The 27,846-nt window shown below is 42.1% G+C and overlaps 2 protein-coding genes across 2 annotated transcripts in view; both read left to right on the top strand.

Annotated features, from left to right (window-relative positions):
* Positions 1 to 64: 64 nt before the first annotated feature.
* On the top strand, positions 65 to 3,506 carry LOC134177817 (ankyrin repeat and death domain-containing protein 1A-like). The gene is made up of 8 exons (XM_062644599.1): positions 65 to 114; positions 236 to 331; positions 2,631 to 2,732; positions 2,797 to 2,892; positions 2,945 to 3,046; positions 3,107 to 3,142; positions 3,207 to 3,299; positions 3,357 to 3,506. The coding sequence occupies exons 2-8, from the start codon at positions 251 to 253 to the stop codon at positions 3,504 to 3,506; spliced, it is 660 nt and encodes a 219-aa protein (XP_062500583.1). The 5' UTR covers positions 65 to 114; positions 236 to 250.
* A 1,633-nt stretch (positions 3,507 to 5,139) lies between these two features.
* The window catches only part of LOC134177816 (uncharacterized), a 32,336-nt gene continuing 9,629 nt past the window's right edge, over positions 5,140 to 27,846 (top strand). Inside the window, exons 1-15 of the mRNA XM_062644598.1 lie at positions 5,140 to 5,208; positions 6,030 to 6,131; positions 6,196 to 6,291; positions 6,344 to 6,445; positions 6,506 to 6,541; positions 6,606 to 6,698; positions 6,828 to 6,854; positions 9,240 to 9,341; positions 9,460 to 9,549; positions 9,611 to 9,709; positions 13,050 to 13,151; positions 13,270 to 13,362; positions 13,424 to 13,522; positions 22,746 to 22,838; positions 22,900 to 22,998. Of these exons, the coding sequence (XP_062500582.1) occupies positions 5,140 to 5,208; positions 6,030 to 6,131; positions 6,196 to 6,291; positions 6,344 to 6,445; positions 6,506 to 6,541; positions 6,606 to 6,698; positions 6,828 to 6,854; positions 9,240 to 9,341; positions 9,460 to 9,549; positions 9,611 to 9,709; positions 13,050 to 13,151; positions 13,270 to 13,362; positions 13,424 to 13,522; positions 22,746 to 22,838; positions 22,900 to 22,998 (1,302 nt within the window). The remainder of the gene's footprint in view (positions 5,209 to 6,029; positions 6,132 to 6,195; positions 6,292 to 6,343; positions 6,446 to 6,505; positions 6,542 to 6,605; positions 6,699 to 6,827; positions 6,855 to 9,239; positions 9,342 to 9,459; positions 9,550 to 9,610; positions 9,710 to 13,049; positions 13,152 to 13,269; positions 13,363 to 13,423; positions 13,523 to 22,745; positions 22,839 to 22,899; positions 22,999 to 27,846) is intronic.

Below are 27,846 nucleotides of genomic sequence, written 5' to 3'. Positions count from 1 at the left end.
TTCACTCTAATGTAGGGAGGGACTGCACTGATGAAAGCTTGTAGGAATGGCTCCAAGTCATTAGTTGAGCTTTTGGTGTGTAGAGGGGCAGATGTGAACAGAACTAATAAATGGGTAAGTGTTGATAGTGAATGAATGAATGAAGAGAATGAGATTTAAATGATGTGATGAGATTTGTGATAGGACGGATATTACAGTAGAGACAAACAATAAAACACAATTATTGTCATTACAGGGTAGAACTGCTCTAATGTATGCAGCACGGCAGGGTGATGATAAAATCGTTGATATTTTATTAACAGAAAAAGTGGATGTTGAACAGAAGAATGTGGTGAGTGTATACATGTGTTGTAAATTTTAGTTGGACTGTGTACGTGTATGTGTAGATCACGTGATGTATGAGAAACTATGTACTAATGTAAATTTATTGATATTAATTTATATATTTGGAATGTGTATACGCAGCAAGGTAAGTTTCCAGACTGATTTGTGAGTGTGTACATGTGTGCACTGTGCACTGTGCTTTCATGGACGTCACATTGTGTGTGTGTGTGTGTGTGTGTGTGTGTGTGTGTGTGTGTGTGTGTGTGTGTGCGCGCGTGCACGTGTGTGTGCATGTGTGTGTGTGTGTGTGTGTGTGTGTGTGTGTGTGTGTGTGTGTGTGTGTGTGCGTGCACGTGTGTGTGTGTGCATGTGTGTGTGTGTGTGTGCCAGAGATGATCTAAGAGTGCATGAGGTTTGGCTGTGCACAAGTGCGTACTTGATGATCAGCCACAACCGACACCAACTCAAGCAGTGTTGTTAGAACCAGCTCCTGATCCAGACACCTCAACTGAGCGTCCAGCTTTCACTAATATGGCTTGCTTGTTCCACTGTGGACAATGTTTGCTCCACTTTAAGTCCAGACCTGGTTTTAGATGCCATAACTGTCATTGTGAGCACCGCATGTCTATCAACAGGATCTCTTTCCAGCATGTATGTAATGACTGCAATCGACGGTTTTGTTGGCCTCAAGACTTGAAACGTCACTATTGTTCCTCTACTGTTTCTCTACTGTTTGTCTACAAGTGAGAGAAAAAGCAAACTTCCTAGCTCCCCTTTTCAATGAGGGTGGCATGACCAGATCAACTGGCAGCTGTAGACATGGCATGGTGTGTGTTTGTGTGTGTGTGTGTGTGTGTGTGTGTGTGTGTGTGTGTGTGTGTGCGCGTGTGTGTGTGTGTGTGTGTGTGTGTGTGTGTGTGTGTGTGTGCACGTGTGTGTGTGTGTGTGTGTGTGTGTGTGTGTGTGTGCATGAGGGCTCCTGCCAGTACTTGGCCAGGCTCCAGGAGATTGCTAGCATGGCCCATAGCTTCTGCATAGTGCACAGAAACCCAGCCATCTCTTGGGGAGTGATTGTGTAACGGCAGCTCCTTATCCATTTGTGTGTGGGGAGAGCAAAAGAAAAGATTCAAAGACAGTCAGTCTGAAGTCAAAAGGCAGAGAACTACCATTACAGCACACAATCGCACAATATACCTGTGACATTTGTGGTCATGTATGTGTGTGGATTACGTATTTGGCTATTTTAGCGCAGACAAAGCCATGAATGAGATTTGTCGAAAGTGACAACTTCATCCATCATCATCATAGCAGGGGTATACTTATGCATGTTTCCAGGTTGCCAAGAAACCCCACCAAGAGGTGGGCGTCACCCTTACTGTTAACGTGAGTGTCAAGTTTGCTACACAATTATTTCTGTGATTGTTCAGACTCAGAATGAAGCGTCAGTTGACTTTGATTGATTTGTATCACCGTCTAGTACTGTAACAACTCATATCCAAATATCCATTGCCTTTTACGAATATTTTGTTCCCTACCAGCAACCACAGCAGAGTGTGAAAGATCTGTCTTGGTGTTACGTTGACTTAAATCCTACATGAGATCATCGATGGGACAAGAAAGACTAAGTAGTCTTGCCTTACTTATTAAAATAAAAATTGACCTCGATGCCATAATTGATATATTTGCAAGGAATCATTCGAGACTAACATGGTACTGTACTGTAGATTATTACGCTACAAGCGTAAAAGAAGGACACCACAATGAGTGGTGGACTGCTTCGCGAGAAGCTCATTCTAAACGGGCTGAATTGACTTCCGGTCTGTCTGTCAGTATGTCGCTATGTTTGTTTGTTTTTACCTACCTATCTATGTATGTTTGTAAGCGTGTGTCACGCTCGAGGAGTTTGTTGAGCCAATCAGCAGTCGTTTTGGGACACGAAACGTAGGTGACATAATACTAGCTTGTCAGCGTGAATCACTCTTGGGAATTTGTTGAGCCAATCAGCAGTCCTTTGGGAGACCAACAATGGGTGACGTAACAATCCTGCGCATTATGACAGAAAAGCGGAGATGTCGTAAACCTCCATTTTACGGTCAAACTGTCGTCAAACCGAGAAGCGCAGAGTAATAGTCGTACGCGTTTGGAAAGTGTTGATTGTGTGTATGCTGCAGCATGAGATGTAGATGAGTGTTTTACTAGCAGACATGGTGTTGTATTATGAGTAGTGATGGATAGTCTGCTGGCAGTTGTATTGTATTGATTGCTTGTTGGACAACACATTGCTAATATGCATTGTATATGGTCAGTATGGTAGGACTGCATTTGATTATGCTATGATGGAAGGTCACATGTCAACAGCTGGTCGGTTGGTGTTGGCAAGTAAAAGAGTTGAAGATCTTACAGTTGAGGTGTGTGACAGTCAGTTGTGTTGAGAGAATGAAATGAATGTGTGTGAGTGTGTGGTGTGTGTAGACTCTTCCTCTCGTGTTCCATTGGGCATGTAAGAACAAGAGAGTTGATGTTGCAAGAAATATTGTGGAACATCACGGAACAGAATGGAAGGACAACGTAGGGATTTGTCAACTTGTTGTGATTGTGTCATTGAGTAGTGTGTGAACAGTATGGTCGTGATGCATTGGATATTGTGGCTGTTTATGACAACGTGGACATTGCTGACATCATCCTGAAGAGAAGACTGCCAGACGACAATGATGTGGAAACGGTACTGTTTGTCTCCCTGAACATACTTTGCATGTTGTGTTGTTGATTTTCTGTGTTTCAGACTGTTTCTATGTCAATGGAAGATGTTGCAGTCAAGGTTTGTGTGTGTGTCAGTTGTGTGTTGAGAGAAAGAAGGAAGTGTGGCTGTATGGATTGTGTAGACTCGATGTGTCGTGTTACACTGGGCACACAAGAACAGTAGAGTGGATGTGATAAGAAAGATTGTAGAGCAGGGAACAGAAGTGAAGGACGACGTGAGAAATAGAATTTGTCAATCATTTGTATGACTTGTTATTGTATTGTTGATGCAGTTTGGACGAACTTTACTTCACTATGCTGCTGATCATGGCAACTGTGATGTGGTTGATGTTCTCTTGAGCAAGAAGGCAGATGCTGATGCTTCAGACAAGGTAAGTGTAGCAACATTCAAATATTCTACAGAAATATTCTACACCAAATGAAAGCAGTACAGTTGTTACTCGCACAACAGAAAGGCGTGGTCCTATATGGCTTTCTATCGAGCTCTTGGTGTGTGTGTGTGTGCGTGTGTGTGTGTGTGTGTGTGTGTGTGTGTGTGTGTGTGTGTGACAGTGTTCTCACCAGTATCCTCTGTACCGTCATTTTGACGGTTGGGACAAGGAAGGGACGTTTGGGGAGGGGAAAACAGTAATTATTGATGGTTGGGAACAAAATTGGACAGCCTACCACACGTGCTGTGGGATGTCTTCCTTCAAGATTCGTTGTGGATTTAAAGTCATTTACCTCTATTGGTCTTTGTACAGGGACTATGGCATCGATCGATACCTATGTGCACAGCGACGTATGCTTACTGTCTACGCAAGGAAGACGATGCCATGCAGGATCGATGCATAAATCTGCAGCTAGCCGCAGCATTCTATGCACTAAAACATTCTAGGCACATCTCTACACGTGCGCTGCGCGATCAAATCATGTTTGTTTACCTTGTAATCCACAAGAGGTTCTTATTCTGTCTACTTTTGACACGCTCGCTACCAGACGAGCCGAGATTTGCCTCAAAACGAAACGTCAGACATCAAAATTGCGATCAACAATGTCGTGATGACTTCGCTATTCATATGAAGCCAAATTCAAATGAAAAAGAAGCAGGTCGCACTTGATTTCGGCTCATCGAGACGTCTGGGAGAGGTGTAACAATTATCATGGCCATCGTCACGTTGTTCACGTCCGTCTCGTACAACTGTAAGAGTTGGAGAGTGCCGATTTGAGGAGCAATAAATGCGAAACCAAATAGTCCCCGCGACCAAATAGTCCCTGCAGGTGGCTGAAACCAAATAAGCTCCAGCTAAACGGTTTCGGAAACCAAATAAGAGTGAGATAATTGCCCACGACCAAATAGTCTCCACGACCAAATAGTCCCTGTACAGTCTTGATGGTCCCAACATTTCTAAACAATCTCATGACATCTAAAATTGTGGGGCGTGGTCTCTTTGTTGTTGCAGCAGGTGTTGCAGATTGTTGTTACAGCAGGTGTTCTACTAATTACTGTTTATATAACTTCAATCTCATTTTAGTAGGTACACCTTTGCAGATCTCTTTACAGCATCACCACTCAACTGGATGTATCAATTTGCTAAATCATTATGGTTATAAAAACATAGTGATCCTCTCTCACAAAGCACGCTTGCAGCGACAAATTCTCAAAGCTTTTTGTATGGATTTTACACATGATTACGCTAGACTACTAGAAACGTAGCGTATTAGCTAGTTCTGGTCAAAAGAAGATAAATGGTCAGAAGGCATAGTAGTATCTCTATACTATTCATTAAATACTATTCATGCACAACTTACTCTTGTAAAGCTCAGCTCACAATATCAGTTTTAAGTTAATTAATTAAGTCAACTTGTCATTGTCATAATCTAGAGTATTATATGTCTATCTGTGTTATGTTCAACAAGATTATGTTCAATGAGGTTTCTGGGACAAGTCCGGAGTGGCTATTATATTGAATAGTCTGCCAATCATACCAGTAACTACATGATTATACATGCATAAGACTCTTGCATAGTACAACTAGGGAATGGTAAAGTAAAAATATGATGTTATCACCAAATATGTCAACATTAGAACATTTGATGATGTCATTACCTGACGTCATTGTATTTGATGATGTCATATTGACGGTTGGCAAAATATCCTGGCTAGAACACTGTCTACGTGTGTGTATGTTCGTGTGCCTGGTTCGTCAAAGTGAAACAAATTATTTTATTACATCGTGAACATTGTTAGTTTTGCTACTTTGTCATTTAAGCCGAGTTCACAATATTGACGCTGACACTGATGCTGACACTGGAATGGAAATGAATTCTATTCCATCATCAGCATCAACATCAAAGGATACCGCTTACGTCAAGACGGTGTCTTTGATGTTGACACTCAGCTGAACGACATTGTCAATATTGTGAACCAGCCTTTAATCAGTGGACATCCATCTTTAGCAGAAACTTTGTGTGTCATGCAAGTGCCACATACTTGACATTTCCATGTGTTCATGTTTTAGTAATTAATTAAGATTGACTTTTATTGAACCAAATCAATGATAGATGACATTGTAAAATATAATTAACCACAAAGACTTTCCTATTTGATTGACGGTTACTAGGCAACATTGACCAATTTCAAACATTACAAACACATAGAAACAAAATTGTTGATTAGCATAACTTGATTTGTTTTGGAATGGTATTTGAGTAGATCTTGTTTATTGTAAGAAAAATGATGTGAAGTTGAAAGTGTGTCAAGTGTAGGAGAGAGAGTTGGAGATGATTTGATATTCAATTAGAAAGTGTTAATTGTGTGTATGCTGCAGCATGAGATGTAGATGAGTGTTTTACTAGCAGACATGGTGTTGTATTATGAGTAGTGATGGATAGTCTGCTGGCAGTTGTATTGTATTGATTGCTTGTTGGACAACACATTGCTAATATGCATTGTATATGGTCAGGATGGTTGGACTGCATTTGATTTTGCTATGGTGAATGGTCACTTGTCAACAGCAGGTCGGTTGGTGTTGGCAAGTAAAAGAGTTGAAGATCTTACAGTTGAGGTGTGTGACAGTCAGTTGTGTTGAGAGAATGAAATGAATGTGTGTGAGTGTGTGGTGTGTGTAGACTCTTCCTCTCGTGTTCCATTGGGCATGTAAGAACAAGAGAGTTGATGTTGCAAGAAATATTGTGGAACATCATGGAACAGAATGGAAGGACGACGTAGGGATTTGTCAACTTGTTGTGATTGTGTCATTGAGTAGTGTGTGAACAGGATGGTCGTGATGCATTGGATATTGTGGCTGTTTATGACAACGTGGACATTGCTGACATCATCCTGAAGAGAAGACTGCCAGACGGCAATGATGTGGAAACGGTACTGTTTGTCTCCCTGAACATACTTTGCATGTTGTGTTGTTGATTTTCTGTGTTTCAGACTGTTTCTATGTCAATGGAAGATGTTGCAGTCAAGGTTTGTGTGTGTGTCAGTTGTGTGTTGAGAGAAAGAAGGAAGTGTGGCTGTATGGATTGTGTAGACTCGATGTGTCGTGTTACACTGGGCACACAAGAACAGTAGAGTGGATGTGATAAGAAAGATTGTAGAGCAGGGAACAGAAGTAAAGGACGAAGTGAGAAATAGAATTTGTCAATCATTTGTATGACTTGTTATTGTATTGTTGATGCAGTTTGGACGAACTTTACTTCACTATGCTGCTGATCATGGCAACTGTGATGTGGTTGATGTTCTCTTGAGCAAGAAGGCAGATGTTGATGCTTCAGACAAGGTAAGTGTAGCAACATTCAAATATTTTATAGAAATATTCTACACCAATTGACGGCAGTACTGTGCAGTTGTCACACTTTACAGACAAATCATAGAACTTTAATCATAGATCCTGTGTGGTCTAATCATTAGCTATGATGGCTCTTCTTCATCGTGCGATTTGTTCAATGGTGGAACGTTATCATCACGTATAAATCTCCAGAGGGCTTTTTAGAAGAATAACTGTTGCTGCCGTTGCCTCTACCCTAGCAGCGTTGCTTTGGATATGAAGATGTAGTCATTCTTACAAGCCGCTGTCTGCACAGACGCACACGCATCTTCCCTCTGTAACATGTACACTACACCACGCCCGTTACCAGAACTTGAAGAACGGGAAGCAACTCTGACCTGCTATTTCTCAGTGAAGACTTCACTTAAGAATCTAAAACTATTTTCTTGTCATGTATGCAACTAGAACTATCGATTTCCAACTTAAAAGAATTTTTGATTTTTGCGTTGCAATTACCCTCAACGGTATATAGAGCATTGAAATGTTGGTAGAACAAAGTTCTTTGATACACCATTATATTTCAAGTGTTTATGGAAGATTGTCATTTGTTGGTTGTGTCAGCCATCTCACACACAGCTGGTTTGTTTGTTGCTTGTTCAGATACTTTTGTTTGCAGCTTTAGTTTGTAATGGACGTTTATGGGTTTTGTTGTTATATGGTTTTATGGTTTATACTTAAAGATGTACTTTGGGGCGCATTTCTTTACCTCTTCTGGCTCTTCTGGAAGAGTCTTCTAAGAAGACGTAGAAGAAACCGGCAGGGCCAGTGGTGTCAGAAGAGGTGTTCTCTGAAACACTCAGAAGAGTTTGGAAGAGATCGCGCTTGCGCTGTAAAGTTGGTAGACTGGGGTGCTTACAAACAGAATAGATGAAATTTTTGTATACGAGTTAAATGCTTGTTACTTGACTGTGGACTACAGGCAGACTCTTGATTGTGATCATCCCTTGTCTCTTCATGCCTCTGGGACACCAGCGACACCATCGATGTTGGCCATAGCGCACAAAGTGTACAAACTGTGCTGCGGGAGCTCTTCTCTTCTGCCTTCGAGTTTCAGGCAGAAGAGCAGAACAGGTGACCTCTTCTGCTCTTTTTCAAAGAGGGTAAAGAAACTGTCAATTCTTCTGACATCTTCCAGATTGAGAAGAGTCAGTCAGAAGAGGTAAAGAAACATGCCCTAATATACACACTTGTATTGTCAAGTATCCAAGCAAATTATGTGATGAAGGAGCAGTATTGCATCACATGTTGTCAAGCGTTACCAGGTAGAGGTTGCATAAAAATGAGTGTGGATTATGATTTGACATACTAAGTAAAGTTGTGTAAATGTGACATTGTTGTATGGCCAGTGTAGTGTCAACTGTGCCTGCATAACGAGGTTGCATGAATCGGTTGCATGTATTGCGTACATGCTGTAGCTTACATGTGGCTTACCCTGCGATTTGTGAGGGAAACATTGTGTAAGCTATTTACACGAGCTTACATTTAGTCCAACCTCGCACTGTACCACCTGTAAGCATCGTGACAGAGCGTGAATGCAGAGAGCATATGGCATGTGTGTAAACAGCGGCATATTGTACATGCATTGCATATGACGACCTTGTTGCTATGGGGTTTAAATGCGATATCACAGCACAAGTAAGCAAGCTTACATGCCATGTACATTCATAGTCGAAACACAGTGTGTGGGATTTACTGGTGAGCGAGAATGATGTAAGTTGCTCTGTCTTTACACAGGTCAGAAAGCAGATGTGAAAATAGGCTTTTTTCATCTGTAGATCTGATTACATTGTTATCTCTTATAATTATTATGTCTCGGTGTGTATGTGTAGCAAACGCATATGTAGTCCACCAGAGTGTGTGTGTGCGCATGTACATGCGTGTGTGTGTGTGTGTGTGTGTGTGTGTGTGTGTGTGTGTGTGTGTGTGTGTGTGTGTGTGTGTGTGTGTGTGTTACTGCTGTAGTATCTACCTGCACAGTAGATTTTAACACCGAAACAGGACTTCTAGGTGTAAGAAGTAATAATGTCTTGGATTTGACTTGTGAATTTGCGACATAAAACTTTGTTCTTATTAGGGCACAGCGATAGCAGAGTGGTGGAACAAGTGACCACTGAAGATAGATGAAAATACACAAACACATGCTATAATATATAATATAAAGTACAGACTGGGAGAACAAAGCCGTACTGAGCTTTGAATGCCCAGTTGATTGCACACTGAAGTATTGGCAGCCTGGTGCTCTTATTTAATTATTAAATGTTACAGAGTTACTAATTAGCACTTGTGAAGTCATGTTGTGATATTCTTACTAACTCATTACAATTGTATGTGTGATAGGATTGGAAGAGACCTTTTGATTTTGCTATGAGAAGAGGTCACATGTCAACAGCTAATCGGTTGTTATCAATAATGCAGTCAGTTGAAGATGTTGCATTAGAGGTGAGTAACAGTTGTCTTACAGCATAATGAGTGGATACAGTTTGGTATTTTTGTTTGTATTTCCTTTTATGAAATTGATTTGTGACATTGATTCTCTTTCTTTGATTGTTGATAATAGAATGTGTGGAAGCTGCTGCAGTGGGCATGTAGGAATGAAGTGGATGTTGCAACAAAGATTGCAGAGAAGTTTTGTCAATCAGTGGAGGAGGTGAGAGTTTTCACAATACTGTTGATTATGTGTGAAAGATGTTTTTGTGTTGTGCATGCAGTCTGGTCGCACTTTACTTCACTTTGCTGCTGAACTTGATCATCGTGAGGCAGTTGAGTGTCTGTTGGAGAAGAAGGCTGATGCAGATGCTAAAGATAAGGTAAACAATATTATGAACTTTATGATAGGAAGTTATATCTTAAAGGGTAACTGCAATGCAAAAATCAAAAATTCTTTTATGTTGGAAATTGATAGTTCTAGTTGCATACATGACATGAAAAATAGTTTTAGATTTTTAAGTTAAGTCTTTGCTGAGATATAGCATGTCAAAGTTGCTTCTGGTTCTTCAACCTCCGATAACGGGTGTGGTGTAGTGTGAAGTCACTGAGGGGAGACGCCACGCCTGCATGTAGTGTAAACAAAGGAATTTGTGGCGAAAGAATGGTTTTGGGTTGCATGGCTGCAAGATGCATCAATTCGCGCAAGTCATACGCAATCGCGTTTTGATTTTCGAAGATCCCCAAGCTAAGAAAAGAGTGGGAATTGCAAAATATTGAGGACAATTGCAGAGACGTTTGTGTCGTCCGGGCGATTGCTACTGAGTACAAAGCGTCTTACTGAGTGGAAAGGAGTCTGCGGTAGCCATTTTTAGCCTGATTGCTTCGAGATACGTACAGCCAGGTCTATTCAAGGGCTTGGTCTAGGTTGTAGAAGAGCGAAATTGAGGCCACCATTTTCCATCTACCTGCCTCCACACTTCAAGGTCGCAGCACTCTGGAACCTTTGCAAAAGAAAAGGAGAGCCGTAATTGAGAAGCGGGAAGGTAAGGAAGACTCTCGTGCAGGACTAAGAGTACTGCAAGTGGCTAGGAGAGGTCAGATTCTTGATGACTCTAGATGACTCGCCTCTTGATCATCATGTGTAGTAAATGCAGTCGTATGCGTTACAGTATACTGTACAGTTCAAACCTTGTGTCAACGTGAACTCACCAGTACACTGTGCTACTATTGTTGCTAGTATTCGACATTATTATCGTGTCATTATTTGAGACAACCTCAAATACGTTTTGACAGCACATGCACTCCACACGAGTACGTATCCATCATCTTACAACGACCGCAGCTGAAACCTGTGGATGTTGTTTACTTACCCGGATGTGCATCGATTACGTTGCTAGCTCCTACTTCTACTTGCAATGATGACAGGCTATTGGGTAGCCTGTCCTCTTCCTCGTCCGCTTCTAAGGCAGCAGGCGATCTCAAAGCTTTAGAGGCATTGTCGCTGAACTCAAACCTGTGTGGTCTAGTCACTACGTATACCTATTAATGGCTACCAGCAGATCTTCTTCATCCTGCGATTCATGCGATGACGGAACGTTATCATCACGTAAAAACCTCCAGAGGACTCTTCAGAAGACTCGCTGTTGCTGCCGTCGCCTCCACCCTAGCAGCGTTGCCTTGGATATGAAGATGTAGTCATTTTTACAGGCCGCTGACAATACAGATGCACACGCGTCTCCCCTCAGTGATGTCACACTACACCACGCCCGTTATCGGAAGTTGAAGAACCGGAAGCAACTTTGACGTGCTATATCTCAGCGAAGACTTAACTTAAAAATCTAAAACTATTTTTCCTGTCATGTATGCAACTAGAACTATCAATTTCCAACATAAAAGAATTTTTGATTTTTGCGTTGCAGTTACCCTTTAAAACAGAACAAGCAACGGTGTGTAGTGTGCAGTGAAGCTTTTTGTTTGTTTGAACATTACAGTTGTGTTTTACTAAGCAAGTTAGTTGTGCATATGACAATATCACTGAAATGAGGTGATCATTGTCATTGTTCTAACTGCTACGGTAACACTGTACTGCAAGGTCACATTGTCCACACATGTATATACTTACCAAAACTCACATGAAGCAACCTCCATTGAATTTGGACACACACACACACACACACACACACACACACACACACACACACACACACACACACACACACACACACACACACACACACACACACACACACACACACACACACACACATACACGGTAAAAGACAGTAAATTATAAACCTCTACTGTTAAGGCCTGCCTTTCCAAGGTCACATTCTCAGCCTTATCATTAGCTGGGCTCCTGTGCGCTACTCATGAATGCTACAGGCCTGCACTAGCAATCTGCCAGAGCTGGGCCAGGTGCTAACAGGATCATCGGCTTATAACGCCAACTGAGGTGTGGGCACCCGAAGTCTCACCTGTAGCTTAGTAGCTGATTGGTGTCAGATGTAAAGTATGAATACTTGTGTGCGAAAGTTTTGACCCCTATTTCTTCAAGCACTAGCTTAAAGTAGGCAGCCATCCCTACTTTGTTTCTTATTTATTACATGAATATTGTTGTAATCTTAATTATTATGTCTCGGTGTGTCTGTACAGCAAACACATATGTAGTCCGCCAGTGTGTGTGTGTGTGTGTGTGTGTGTGTGTGTGTGTGTGTGTGTGTGTGTGTGTGTGTGTGTGTGTGTGTGTGTGGTGCAATAGCTCAGTTGGTTAGAGAGTGCATTTGGAGAATGAAAACATTCGGGACCTTGCAGGGTTGCAGGTTCAAGTCACAGTGATGGCGAGCTATGGCATAGTTTCCTTAAGCAAGAAACTTACACACAATTGCTTCTCTCGACTCAGAAGTATAAATGAGTATCTGGTCATTGACTGGGATGGACATGACAGCTGGCTTGGCCCTAACATCATGCAGCAGACGGGTACTTGTGGGACTTGGTGTCCAGTCCCAAAGCTGCGGCTTAGTCAGTGCCCCTGGATGACTCTGGCCAAGCTGCAGGTGGATTGTAGCGCTGGCCCTAAGCCTCCACGTAGAGCATGGAGTCCTTGTCTCTAGAGGCAGGGGTAGCTATCTCCTCAACTAACCTTAAGGTTGACGTCATTCACGAATGACGTGGAGGGCTTGACATTTGTCCTTTTGTCCATTGTGTGTGTGTGTGTGTGTGTGTGTGTGTGTGTGTGTGTGTGTGTGTGTGTGTGTGTGTGTGTGTGTGTGTGTGTGTGTGTGTGTGTGTGTGTGTGTGTGTGTGTGTGTGTGTGTGGTATGTGTGTGTGTGTGTGTGTGTGTGTACTGCTGTAGTATCTACCTGCACAGTAAAGTTTACATCAAAACAGGGCTTCTATATGTAAGAAGTGATAATGTCTTGGATTTGACTTGTGAATTTGCAACATAAAACTTTTTTTATTGGGGTACAGCGATACCAGAGTGGTGGAACAAGTGACCACTGGAGATAGAGGAAAATACACGAACACAGCTATAATATATAATATAAAGTACAGACTGGGAGAACAAAGTCCTACTGAGCTCTGAATGCCCAGTTGATTGCACACTGAAGTATTGGCAGCCTGGTGCCTGTATTTAATTATTAAATGTTACAGAGTTACTAACACTTGTGAAGTCATGTTGTGATATTCTTACTAACTCATTACAATTCTATGTGTGATAGTATGGGAAGAGACCTTTTGATTTTGCTGTGATAAGAGGTCACATGTCAACAGCTAATCGGTTGTTTTCAATAATGCAGCCAGTTGAAGATGTTGCATTAGAGGTGAGTAACAGTTGTCTTACAGCATAATGAGTGGATACAGTTTGGTATTTTTGTTTGTATTTCCTTTTATGGAATTGATTTGTGAGATTGATTCTCTTTCTTCGATTGTTGATAATAGAATGTGTGTAAGCTGCTGCAGTGGGCATGTAGGAATGAAGTGGATGTTGCAACAAAGATTGCAGAGAAGTTTTGTCAATCAGTGGAGAAGAAGGTGAGAGTTTTGACAATACTGTTGATTATGTGTGAAAGATGTTTTTGTTTTGTACATGCAGTCTGGTCGCACTTTACTTCACTTTGCTGCTCTACTTGATCATCGTGAGGCAGTTGAGTGTCTGTTGGAGAAGAAGGCTGATGCAGATGCTAAAGATAAGGTAAACAGTATAACAAACTTTATTGTAGGAATATTATATCTTAAAACTGAACAAGCAGTGGAATGAAGTGTGTAGTGAAGCTTTTGTTTTTCTTTAACATGACAGTTGTGTTTTTACTAAGCAAGTTAGTTGTGCATATGACAATATCACTGCAATGAGGTGACCATTGTCATTATTCTAACTGCTACAGTAACACTGTACTTCAAGGTCACATTGTCCATACATGTATACTTACCAAAACTCACATGAAGCAACCTCCACGGAATTTGGACACACACACACACACACACACACACACACACACACACACACACACACACACACACACACACACACACACACACACACACACACATGCACATGCACATGCACATGGACATGGTAAAAGACGGTAAACTGTAAACCTCTACCGTTAAGGCCTGCCTTTTCAATGTCACATCCCCAGCCTTACCATTAGCTGGGCTCCTGTGCACTACTCAGGAAAGCTACAGGCCTGCGCTAGCAATCTGCCAGAGCCGGGTCATGTACTAAAAGGATCATCAGCTTGTAACGCCAACTGAGGTGTGGGCACCCAAAGTCTCACATGTAGCTCAGTGGCTGATGGTCAAGTTACAGTCAGTGGTTTAAATAAAATTCTAGCTTTGTTGTCTACTTGACTAATTCTGTGATTTTTTACTCTCACAGAAATCCACAGCTAGGGTATCGTTCTATCAATTGATTAATTAATTAATTTGTGTAGAAATAGTCTATAGAAATATTCTACACCAAATGACAGCAGTACTGTGCAGTTGTCACACTTTACAGGCAAATCGTAGAACTCTAAGGTATACAGAGCATTTAAATGTTAGGAGAACAAAATTGTTTGATACACAATTATATTTCAAGTGTTTATGGAAGATTGTCATTTGTTGTTTGTGTCAGCCATCTCACACACAGCTGGTTTGTTTGTTGCTTGTTCAATTACTTTTGTTTGCAACTGCAGGTTTTGATGGATATTGACTAGTTACCTTGACCCCGAGTTCTGCTTCCCGTTCCTCTTGAGCACTTTCACTGCTGTACCTGTCAACCTGCCTGAGAGAACGTCGGCGCTCACGAGGGGGTGGAGCCCGGTCATGGAGCACGCTAAAGGCTGGTGCTTGGGAAGTCCGGGGCTACCCAGACCGGACTCTGTGCCCACCCCGATATTTCACGTAGAACGGCCGTCTACGGAGAGTCTAGGAATGAAAGGGAGTAGGAGGGATGGGAAGAACATCCACATGCGCGAACTGCAAGACATGCTATGCTACCGTGCATGACTTGAGGGAAGAAACCTCGCACCACTTCCGTCTGCGCATGACACGCGGGAACACAACAAGACTTGCCTACCATACACTCCTGCGTCCTTTGACTCATCGCGCGCGCGCGCGCGCCCTGTCAAGGCAGAGTCAGCTATGTGTAACTTCATTAAAGATCATTTTATGGGTCTTTGTTATGGTTTTATGGTTATACCCAAAGATGTACTTTAGGGCGCATTTGTTTACCTCTTCTGGCTCTTCTGGAAGAGTCTTCTAAGAAGATGCAGAAGAAACTGGCAGAGCCAAAGGTGTCAGAAGAGGTGTTTCACTGAAACACTCAGAAGAGTTTGGAAGAGAATGCGCTTGTGCAGTAAAGTTGCTAGACCGGGATGCTGACAAACAGAATAGATGAAAGTTGTTGTTTACGACCCAAATGCTTGTTACTTGACTGTGCACTACAGTCAGACTCTTGATCGTGATCATCCCTTGTCTCTTCATCTCTCTGGAACACCAGCAACATCGTCGATGTTGGCCATTAGCGCACAAAGTGTACAAACTGTGGATGTGGGAGCTTTTCTCTTCTTCTTCTTCTTCTTCTGAGTTTCAGTCAGAAGAGCAGAACAGGTGACCTCTTCTGCCCTGTTTCAAAGAGGGTAAAGAAACTGTCAATTCTTTCGACATCTTCCAGATTGAGAAGAGTCAGAAGTATTATATAAAGAAACATGCCCTAATATATAGACTTGTATTGTCAAGTATCCAAACAAATTATGTGATGAAGAAGTAGGATTGCATCACATGTTGTCAAGTGTCACCAGGCAGAGGTTGCATATAAATGAGTGTGGATTACGATTTGACATACTAAGTAAAGTTGTGTAAATATGACATTGTTGCATGGCCAGTGTAGTGTCAACTTTGCCTTCATAATGAGGTCGCATGTATCGGTCGCATGTATCGCGTACATGCTGTAGCTTACATGTGGCTTACCCTGCGATTTGTGAGGGCAACATTGTGTAAGCTATTTAAACGAGCTTACATTTAGTCGAACTTCGCACTGTACCGCCTGTAAGCGTCGTGACAGAGCGTGAATGCAGAGAGCGTATGGCATGCATGTAAACAGCAGCGTATTGTACACGCATTGCATATGACAACAAGGTAACCACGCGTTAGCATGGGGTTTAAATGCGGTATCGCAGCACAGGTAAACATGCAATGTACATCCATAGTCGAAGCACAGTGTGTTGGATTTACTGGTGAGCGAGAATGATGTAAGTTGCTCTGTATTCACACGGATCAGAAAGCAGATGTGAAAATAGGCTTCTTTCATCTGTAATTCTGAATACGTTGTTATCTGGGAGTGCGCTTTTGGGAGTGCGCTAGTACTCCCTAAGTAGGGATGGCACTGGTTGCTAATCCCGATTTTCAGTTTGGGATAGGATAGCTCTGAAATGCTTCCATAAATGCCACAGTTTTTATATCTTGCGTGGCTACGCAGGGACCATGATCTTTGATTATCCCTTTGGCACTTATAATGAAACGTGGCCGTGGGGAGGAGAAATATGAGGTTCATGTGTACACATGGATATCTAATATATAAAGTGAGTATGTATATATATATATATATATATATATATATATATATATATATACCAAGAGCTCGATGGATTGCCATATAGGACCTCGCTCCTTTCTGTTGTAAGGCAAGCTCGGCAATTAGCTAGTTGTACAGTTAGGGTTAGCCAATGTCCCACAATTAAATCCCTACTTCACTGCTATCCAAGCAGCCACTTTGAAAGCAAACAGAGTGAGTAGGGATTTAATTGTGGGAGATTGGTTTCAGATGTAAAGTATGAATACTCTTCTGCGAAAGTTCTAACCTCTATTTCTTCAAACACTAGCTTAAACTAGGCTGCCATCTCTACTCTGCTTTTTATTTATTACATGAATATTTTTGTATTCTTAATTATTATGTCTTGTGTGTATGTCCAGCAAACGCATATGTAGTCTGCCAGTGTGTGTGTGTGTGTGTGTGTGTGTGTGTGTGTGTGTGTGTGTGTGTGTGTGTGTGTGTGTGTGTGTTACTGTTGTAGTGTCTACCTGCACAGTAGATTTACACCAAAACAGGGCTTCTAGGTAAGAAGTGATAATGTCTTGGATTGACTTGTGAATTTGCAACATAAAACTTTGTTCTTATTGGGATACAGCGATAGCCGAGTGGTGGAACAAGTGACCACTGGAGATAGATGAGAATACAGGAACACATGCTATAATATATAATGTAAAGTACAGACTGGGAGAACAAAGTCCTACTGAGCTTTGAATGTCCAGTTGATTGCACACTGAAGTATTTGCACCCTGATGCTCGTATTTAATTATTAAATGCTACAGAGTTACTAATTAGCACTTGTGAAGTCATGTTGAGATATTGTTACTAACTCATTACAATTCTGTGTGATAGTATGGGGAGAGACCTTTTGATTTTGCTATGAGTAGAGGTCACATGTCAACAGCTAATCGGTTGTTATTAATAATGCAGTCAGTTGAAGATGTTCCATTAAAGGTGAGTAACAGTTGTCTTACAGCTTAATGAGTGGATACAGTTTTGTATTTTTGTTTGTATTTCCTTTTATGGAATTGATTTGTGACATTGATTCTCTTTCTTTGATTGTTGATAATAGAATGTGTGTAAGCTGCTGCAGTGGGCATGTAGTAATGAAGTGGATGTTGCAACAAAGATTGCAGAGAAGTTTTGTCAATCAGTGGAGAAGGTGGTGATAGTTTTTACAATACTGTTGATTATGTGTGAAAGATGTTTTTGTGTTGTGCATGCAGTCTGGTCGCACTTTACTTCACTTTGCTGCTCTACTTGATCATCGTGAGGCAGTCGAGTGTCTGTTGGAGAAGAAGGCTGATGCAGATGCTAAAGATAAGGTAAACAGTATAACAAACTTTATTGTAGGAATATTATATCTTAAAACTGAACAAGCAGTGGAATGAAGTGTGTAGTGAAACTTTTGTTTTTCTTTAACATGACAGTTGTGTTTTTACTAAGCAAGTTAGTTGTGCATATGACAATATCACTGCAATGAGGTGACCATTGTCATTATTCTAACTGCTACAGTAACACTGTACTTCAAGGTCACATTGTCCATACATGTATACTTACCAAAACTCACATGAAGCAACCTCCACTGAATTTGGACACACACACACACACACACACACACACACACACACACACACACACACACACACACACACACACACACACACACACACACACACACACGTGCACATGCACATGGACATGGTAAAAGACGGTAAACTGTAAAACTCTACCGTTAAGGCCTGCCTTTTCAATGTCACATCCCCAGCCTTACCATTAGCTGGGCTCCTGTGCACTACTCAGGAAAGCTACAGGCCTGCGCTGGCAATTTCTCGGAGCCGTGCCAGATACTGACAAGATCACTGCCTTGTGACGCCAACTGTGGTGTGGGCACTTGAAGTCTCACCTGTAGCTCAGCGGCTGATGGTCAAGTTACAGTCAGTGGTTGCTACCGTCTCCAGTCAAGGAAGAGGTAGGTACTCATTTATACTCCTGAGTCCAGAGAGGCAATTACGTGTAAGTTTATTGCCCAAGGAAATTATGCCATAGCTCGCTATCACTGTGGCTTGAACTTGTAATAGTAATGTGTCCCAGATGTACACACTCCATAAGATGACTCTCTAACCGACTGAGGTACAGCATCTCTCTCTCTCTCTCTCTCTCTCTCTCTCTCTCTCTCTCTCTCTCTCTCTCTCTCTCTCTCTCTCACACACACACACACACACACACACACACACACACACACAGCAAAATGACGAATGGATAAGGAGCTGCCGCTGAATGATCACGTCCCCAGCCAGATGGTTGGGTTCCTGTGCACTGAGCAGGAGCTATGGGCCGTGCTTAGCAATCTCCTTGAGCCTGGCCAGGTACTCGCAGGAACACCGACTGTAATGCCAACTGCGGTGTGAAGTCCTACCCGGACCCCAGTGGCTGATGGACTTTGTCGCAGTTGGGGCCTTTGTCATCCCCAGTTAAAGATCAGGTACTCATTTATACTTGTGAGTCAATTGAAGCAACTGTGTTTAAGTTTGTTGCTCAAGGAAATTATGCCATAGCTTGCCATCACTGTGACTTGATCCTGCAACCCTGCAAGTTCTCGGATGTGCACAGTCTATAGAAGACTTTCTAACCAACTGAGCTATCGCACCACACACACACACACACACACACACACACACACACACACACACACACACACACACACACACACACGTGCACATGCACAAGCACATGGACATGGTAAAAGACGGTAAACTGTAAACCTCTACCGTTAAGGCCTGCCTTTTCAATGTCACATCCCCAGCCTTACCATTAGCTGGGTTCCTGTGCACTACTCAGGAAAGCTACAGGCCTGCGCTAGCAATCTGCCAGAGCCGGGCCATGTACTAAAAGGATCATCGGCTTGTAATGCCAACTGAGGTGTGGGCACCCAAAGTCTCACGTGTAGCTCAGTGGCTGATGGTCAAGTTACAGTCAGTGGTTTAAATAAAATTCTAGCTTTGTTGTCTACTTGACTAATTCTGTGATTTTTTACTCTCACAGAAATCCACAGCTAGGGTATCGTTCTATCAATTGATTAATTAATTAATTTGTGTAGAAATAGTCTATAGAAATATTCTACACCAAATGACAGCAGTACTGTGCAGTTGTCACACTTTACAGGCAAATCGTAGAACTCTAAGGTATACAGAGCATTTAAATGTTAGGAGAACAAAATTGTTTGATACACAATTATATTTCAAGTGTTTATGGAAGATTGTCATTTGTTGTTTGTGTCAGCCATCTCACACACAGCTGGTTTGTTTGTTGCTTGTTCAATTACTTTTGTTTGCAACTGCAGGTTTTGATGGATATTGACTAGTTACCTTGACCCCGAGTTCTGCTTCCCGTTCCTCTTGAGCACTTTCACTGCTGTACCTGTCAACCTGCCTGAGAGAACGTCGGCGCTCACGAGGGGGTGGAGCCCGGTCATGGAGCACGCTAAAGGCTGGTGCTTGGGAAGTCCGGGGCTACCCAGACCGGACTCTGTGCCCACCCCGATATTTCACGTAGAACGGCCGTCTACGGAGAGTCTAGGAATGAAAGGGAGTAGGAGGGATGGGAAGAACATCCACATGCGCGAACTGCAAGACATGCTATGCTACCGTGCATGACTTGAGGGAAGAAACCTCGCACCACTTCCGTCTGCGCATGACACGCGGGAACACAACAAGACTTGCCTACCATACACTCCTGCGTCCTTTGACTCATCGCGCGCGCGCGCGCGCCCTGTCAAGGCAGAGTCAGCTATGTGTAACTTCATTAAAGATCATTTTATGGGTCTTTGTTATGGTTTTATGGTTATACCCAAAGATGTACTTTAGGGCGCATTTGTTTACCTCTTCTGGCTCTTCTGGAAGAGTCTTCTAAGAAGATGCAGAAGAAACTGGCAGAGCCAAAGGTGTCAGAAGAGGTGTTTCACTGAAACACTCAGAAGAGTTTGGAAGAGAATGCGCTTGTGCAGTAAAGTTGCTAGACCGGGATGCTGACAAACAGAATAGATGAAAGTTGTTGTTTACGACCCAAATGCTTGTTACTTGACTGTGCACTACAGTCAGACTCTTGATCGTGATCATCCCTTGTCTCTTCATCTCTCTGGAACACCAGCAACATCGTCGATGTTGGCCATTAGCGCACAAAGTGTACAAACTGTGGATGTGGGAGCTTTTCTCTTCTTCTTCTTCTTCTTCTGAGTTTCAGTCAGAAGAGCAGAACAGGTGACCTCTTCTGCCCTGTTTCAAAGAGGGTAAAGAAACTGTCAATTCTTTCGACATCTTCCAGATTGAGAAGAGTCAGAAGTATTATATAAAGAAACATGCCCTAATATATAGACTTGTATTGTCAAGTATCCAAACAAATTATGTGATGAAGAAGTAGGATTGCATCACATGTTGTCAAGTGTCACCAGGCAGAGGTTGCATATAAATGAGTGTGGATTACGATTTGACATACTAAGTAAAGTTGTGTAAATATGACATTGTTGCATGGCCAGTGTAGTGTCAACTTTGCCTTCATAATGAGGTCGCATGTATCGGTCGCATGTATCGCGTACATGCTGTAGCTTACATGTGGCTTACCCTGCGATTTGTGAGGGCAACATTGTGTAAGCTATTTAAACGAGCTTACATTTAGTCGAACTTCGCACTGTACCGCCTGTAAGCATCGTGACAGAGCGTGAATGCAGAGAGCGTATGGCATGCATGTAAACAGCAGCGTATTGTACACGCATTGCATATGACAACAAGGTAACCACGCATTAGCATGGGGTTTAAATGCAGTATCGCAGCACAGGTAAACATGCAATGTACATCCATAGTCGAACACAGTGTGTTGGATTTACTGGTGAGCGAGAATGATGTAAGTTGCTCTGTATTCACACGGATCAGAAAGCAGATGTGAAAATAGGCTTCTTTCATCTGTAATTCTGAATACGTTGTTATCTGGGAGTGCGCTTTTGGGAGTGCGCTAGTACTCCCTAAGTAGGGATGGCACTGGTTGCTAATCCCGATTTTCAGTTTGGGATAGGATAGCTCTGAAATACTTCCATAAAATGCCACAGTTTTTATATCTTGCGTGGCTACGCAGGGACCATGATCTTTGATTATCCCTTTGGCACTTACAACGAAACGTGGCCGTGGGGAGGAGAAATATGAGGTTTATGTGTACACACGGATATCTAATATATAAAGTGAGTATGTATATATATATATATATATATATATATATATATATATATATATATATATATATATATACCAAGAGCTCGATGGATTGCCATATAGGACCTCGCTCCTTTCTGTTGTACGGCAAGCTCGGCAATTAGCTAGTTGTACAGTTAGGGTTAGCCAATGTCCCACAATTAAATCCCTACTTCACTGCTATCCAAGCAGCCACCTTGAAAGCAAACAGAGTGAGTAGGGATTTAATTGTGGGAGGTTGGTTTCAGATGTAAAGTATGAATACTCTTCTGCGAAAGTTCTAACCTCTATTTCTTCAAACACTAGCTTAAACTAGGCTGCCATCTCTACTCTGCTTTTTATTTATTACATGAATATTTTTGTATTCTTAATTATTATGTCTTGTGTGTATGTCCAGCAAACGCATATGTAGTCTGCCAGTGTGTGTGTGTGTGTGTGTGTGTGTGTGTGTGTGTGTGTGTGTGTGTGTGTGTGTGTGTGTGTGTGTGTGTGTGTGTGTGTGTGTGTTACTGTTGTAGTGTCTACCTGCACAGTAGATTTACACCAAAACAGGGCTTCTAGGTAAGAAGTTATAATGTCTTGGATTGACTTGTGAATTTGCAACATAAAACTTTGTTCTTATTGGGATACAGCGATAGCCAAGTGGTGGAACAAGTGACCACTGGAGATAGATGAGAATACAGGAACACATGCTATAATATATAATGTAAAGTACAGACTGGGAGAACAAAGTCCTACTGAGCTTTGAATGTCCAGTTGATTGCACACTGAAGTATTTGCACCCTGATGCTCGTATTTAATTATTAAATGCTACAGAGTTACTAATTAGCACTTGTGAAGTCATGCTGTGATATTGTTACTAACTCATTACAATTCTGTGTGATAGTATGGGGAGAGACCTTTTGATTTTGCTATGAGTAGAGGTCACATGTCAACAGCTAATCGGTTGTTATTAATAATGCAGTCAGTTAAAGATGTTGCATTAGAGGTGAGTAACAGTTGTCTTACAGCTTAATGAGTGGATACAGTTTTGTATTTTTGTTTGTATTTCCTTTTATGGAATTGATTTGTGACATTGATTCTCTTTCTTTGATTGTTGATAATAGAATGTGTGGAAGCCACTGCAGTGGGCGTGTAGGAATGAAGTGGATGTTGCAACAAAGATTGCAGAGAAGTTTTGTCAATCAGTGGAGAAGGTGGTGAGAGTTTTCACAATACTGTTGATTATGTGTGAAAGATGTTTTTGTGTTGTGCATGCAGTCTGGTCACACTTTACTTCACTTTGCTGCTGAAGTTGATCATCGTGAGGCAGTCGAGTGTCTGTTGGAGAAGAAGGCTGATGCAGATGCTAAAGATGAGGTGAACAATATTATCAACTTTATGGTAGGAAATTTTATCTTAAAACAGGAGAAGCAGTGGAATGAAGTGTGCAGTGAAGCTTTTGTTTTTTGTTAATATGACAGTTGTGTTTTACTAAGCAAGTTAGTTGTGCATATGACAATATCACTGCAATGAGGTGACCATTGTCATTATTCTAACTGCTACAGTAATACTTTACTGCATGTATACTTACCCAAACTCACATGAAGTAACCTCCACTGAATTTGGACACACACACACACACACACACACACACACACACACACACACACACACACACACACACACACACACACACACACACAAACACACACACACACACGTGCGCATGCACATGCACTCGTGAAAGCTACAGGCCTGCGCTAGCAGTCTGCCAGAGCCGGACCAGGTACTAACAGGATCATCGGCTTGTAATGCCAACTAAGGTGTGGGCACTCGAAGTCTCACCTGTAGCTCTGCTGCTGATGGTCAAGTTACAGTCAGTGCTTGCTACCGTCCCCAGTCAAAGAAGAGGTACTTATTTATACTCCTGAGTCCAGAAAAGCAATTGTGTGTAAGTTTGTTGGCCAAGGAAATTTTGCCATAGCTCGCCATCACTGTGACTTGAACTTGTAATCCTAATGTGTCCCAGATGTACACACTCCATAAGATGACTCTCTAATCGACTGAACTACAGCACCACTGTCACAAGTTACTGTGTCCTTAGCACACGCTCAGCCGGTCTTGCTGTTAACTCAAGTCGATCTATTTCAAGAATAACTGGTTAGTCATAAATGCTGGTCAATTACTGAAATGTAACGCAATACAAGTTTTCGGATGTACATTCTACATCCTTCTCCTCGCAACTATGTGACTGATAATAACAATTAAGAGGTGTGCAGTACAACACAATAGTCTAATCTACTAAAAATTCAGTCTGTCTTGTGCCTTTCTGCTAGAACAGCGGACTGAAGTTACTCTTTTGTTGGCACCTAGATCTGATGCTCCACATGTGTCTCTAAGTCTTCTGGTTCTGTGCTAATCTCCAGCGATGGTACCATTGCGTCCTGTTCTCTTTGATTGTCAACTCCATCTTGTTGTTGTTCTGGTAAGTCTAATGCGACATCCCACTCTTCGGCTTCTCCCGGCGATACCAGTATCATTGCTCTTGAACATGGTTCATCCAGTGGATGTATTGGTTCCACTAGTAGGTCTGGTTCACCTCTTCATGTCTTTCTGATTGTAAGGTTTTCCGAATCTGATCCAAATGTTGTTTGACTACCATCCCATCTTCCAGTTTGATAGTGTACGATAGGGGGCCTGTTTTGGAGTGAACTACACCAGCTACCCAAGGGCGACCTCTGTTGTAATTGTGCATGTAGACTCTCACCTCGTTGTAAAAGTCTACCATACTATTCCGGTTACCCTTGTAGAAATGTTTTTGTTGCCATTGTTTTTTTGTGTACCGTTTCCTCTAAGTTGGGGTGTAACAAATCTAAACGTGACCATAATTTGCGACCCATTAATAATTCCACAGGCGATATTCCCGTCGTAGAATGCGGTGTAATCCGGTATCTGAACAACACTTGTGTTAAGTGATATGTCAATGTTCCTTGTTTTGCTAGGGACAGTCCTTTCTTTAATACCTGTACTGCTCTTTCCGCCAGTTCATTACTTGCCGGATGATACGGTGCTGTTTTAATGTGGTCGATTCCATTCAATTTTACAAAATCGGTAAACTCTTGACTTGTGAATACTGACCCATTGTCTGATACCAGTTTTTCAGGAATTCCATGAGTTGAGAAAATTTTCTTAACTTTTCCACTGTAGTTTTTGTGTTGTCATCGCTGATTCTACAGGTTCTACTTCAATCCACTTTGAGTGTGCATCCATGAGCACAAGAAACACTTTTCCTAGCAACGGTGCAGCGTAGTCCACGTGCACCCTCATCCAAAGCTGATGTGGCCAAGACCAGGGGTGCAATGTAGATTTTGGTGGTGTGTTTTGTTTGTTGACAACTAGAACAACCTTGGACCTTGCAAGCATTCGATGTCCCCATCCAGTCCAGGCCACCAGACTATGTTCTGGCTAAGCTTTTCATCCGTGCCACACCAGGATGACCAGCATGTAACTCCTCCAAAACTCATTGTTGCCTTTGCAGTGGTACAATCACCCTGTACCCCATAATACGCATCCCTCGTCTATAGATAATTCACTTGCTCTTCGCCAGTAAGGTGTCAACACTTTGATTAGTGGTTTATTGGGCCAACCATGATTGACATAATATTGTACCCTAGACAGTATAGAGTCTTGTTCTGTCCATCTTCTAACATCTTTTGCCATTACTGGTGACGATTCCAGTTGCTGTAAAAATCAAATTGTCTCTGGTTGTTCTGCCTCAGTTGTGGAGGGTAGTTGTGGAGGGTAGTTGTAAGGGTAATAGACTGCATGCTTCTGCATTATCGATGTCCCGGTCTTGTTTGTATCGCAACTTATAACTGTAACCTAATAGAATCATGGCCCATCGATAGATTGTCACTGATGCCATCGGTGGAAGATGCATATTTCCCCAACAATCCTACCAGTGGTTTATGGTCTGAGACTAGCACAAACTCTCTACCAAACAGATATTGGTGAAATCTCTATAGACCAAAATTACTGTCAGTGCTTCTCTTTCCACCTGCGCGTAATTCTTCATTACGTTCGTCTACGTTTTCAATGCAAATGCTACTGGATGTTCTTTTTCGTCTTTCCCTCTCTGAGCCAATACAGCACCTAAACCGTACAACGAGCATCACAAGTGTAACGGACTCTTGCTGTGAATTGAAATGTGCTAACACTGCCTGACACTAACAGTTGTTTTGATTGGCGATAAGCTCGTTCTTGTTCACATGACCAGTTCCACTTTACTCCTTTTCCTAACCCATGTAGTGGAGCTAGAACTGTTGTTACGAATTTGCCATAATAAGATAGCAATCCTAGGTACACTGTACACTTAATTCTGTCACATTTTGTGGTCTGTTTGCTTCAGTTATTGCCTGAATTCGTCCCTTGTCCAGATATAACACTGTCTTGTCAATGACATGTCTCAAATACACTACTTCAGATTGCATGAACATGCATTTGTTTTATTCAGCCGTAGTTGAGCCTCTTCCAACTTCGTCAACACCTTACCTAAGTTAGACAAATACTCTTGTTCGTTTCTTCCTGTTATTAATATGTCATCTAAGTAGACCACTACTTCTGGAATTGCTTGCAACAGAGTTTCCATCGTCCTTTGAATGATACCGGGAACCAAAACAGTAGTCTATTATACTGATATAATCCCTGGTGAGTATTGATGACGACATACTTACATGATTCCTCATCAAGTGCAAGCTGTTGATATGCTCTATCCGAATCCAGGGTTGTAAACTGCTGTCTTCCTGATATTTGAGCAAACAAGTCTTCAATGCGTGGAATCGGATAAACATCGCATTTGAACACTTGATTTACTGTCAACCGATAGTCTCAACAGATTCTGACCTTTCCATTGGTTTTCAATACTGGAACTATAGGAGCCGCCCACTCTGAATAGTGAATTGGCTCAATAATTCCGGGTTTTTTGAGGTGTAACGATTCTTCTTCTATCTTCTCTCTCAAAGCATATGGTTCTTGTCTTGGTCAGTAAAACTTGAGACTGGTTTTTGTCACTGGTAATTTCACTTTCACATCTTGCAATCTGCCTAATTTCCCACTGAACACTTTACTGTGTAGTAACCATAACCCTTTCACTTTTCCTTGGTGAGGGTTTGCCTCCAAAAGATGACCTCTTTCCCAATCAATTTGTACTTGTCGAATCTAGTCTCTTCCTAATAAGCTCAGGCCAGAGCCTGCCACTACCACAAGTGGAAGAGACAGTCGGCGTCCATTCGGAGTGTCTACCCACACTTTCAACTTTTCACAATCAGGTACCAGTTCCCCAGTATATATCTTCAGCGTCTTCTTTGTGTCTTTCACAGGTGCTGCACCTTTCTTCCAGACTGACTTTCATGTTGTTTTTCTCACAATACTGACACTCGCTCTCGTGTCTTTCCATCTCGAGTGGCTTTCCTTGTACAGTCAACTCTAGGCTTTTCTTTTCCTTTGTGTAACACGTGAATATTGCCACTAATCTACTCAACTTCCTCATCCTCATTTGAATCTGACTGTGTCTCCTCGTAGCCGATTTTGTACGTACCTCTACCACTGTCCTCTTTCTGAGCTGTTTTTTTCCTACTGTGCGTTAAACAGCCTTCGCATGCTCAATTTTGCCGCAACCAAAACATTTGACATCCTTGAACCAACACTCGAACTGTTTGTGTCCCTGTTACCTAGCTGGTGTACCGGCTGCTTCTGTAACTGGTGTACGGACTCTCCTTCTGGGTTGCCAGGCGTACTCATTGCTTCCTTCTGCTTTAACTTCTGCAGTATTCTTTTTGGTTGTTTTTTGTGCAATTTGCAATATTGACTGAGTCGCTGCAGTTCTGCCGTGAATTTAGCGACCGACTCACCTTCCTGATGCGATGGACTTGTAAACCTAAATCGTTGTACTATATATTACTGATGGCTTTGGGTCGAAGTGTTCTGTCAACGTCTGTAGTATTTTGTCGACTGACTTCTCTTTAGGCTACTGCTACTGGATGTTCTTTTCCGTCCTTCCCTCTCTGAGCCAATACAGCACCTAAACCATAGGACGAAGCATCACAGGTTGCGATGGACTCTTACTGTGGATCAAAATGTGCTAACACTGCCTGACACTAACAGTTGTTTTGATTGGCAATAAGCTCGTTTTTGTTGACATAACCAGTTCCACTTTACTCCTTTTCC

The sequence above is a fragment of the Corticium candelabrum genome, chromosome 3 (assembly GCF_963422355.1).
Source record: "Corticium candelabrum chromosome 3, ooCorCand1.1, whole genome shotgun sequence".
Classification (NCBI taxonomy): Eukaryota; Metazoa; Porifera; class Homoscleromorpha; order Homosclerophorida; family Plakinidae; genus Corticium; species Corticium candelabrum.
Note: the sequence above shows the minus strand (reverse complement) of the source record. Positions and strands in the feature narration are given on the sequence as shown.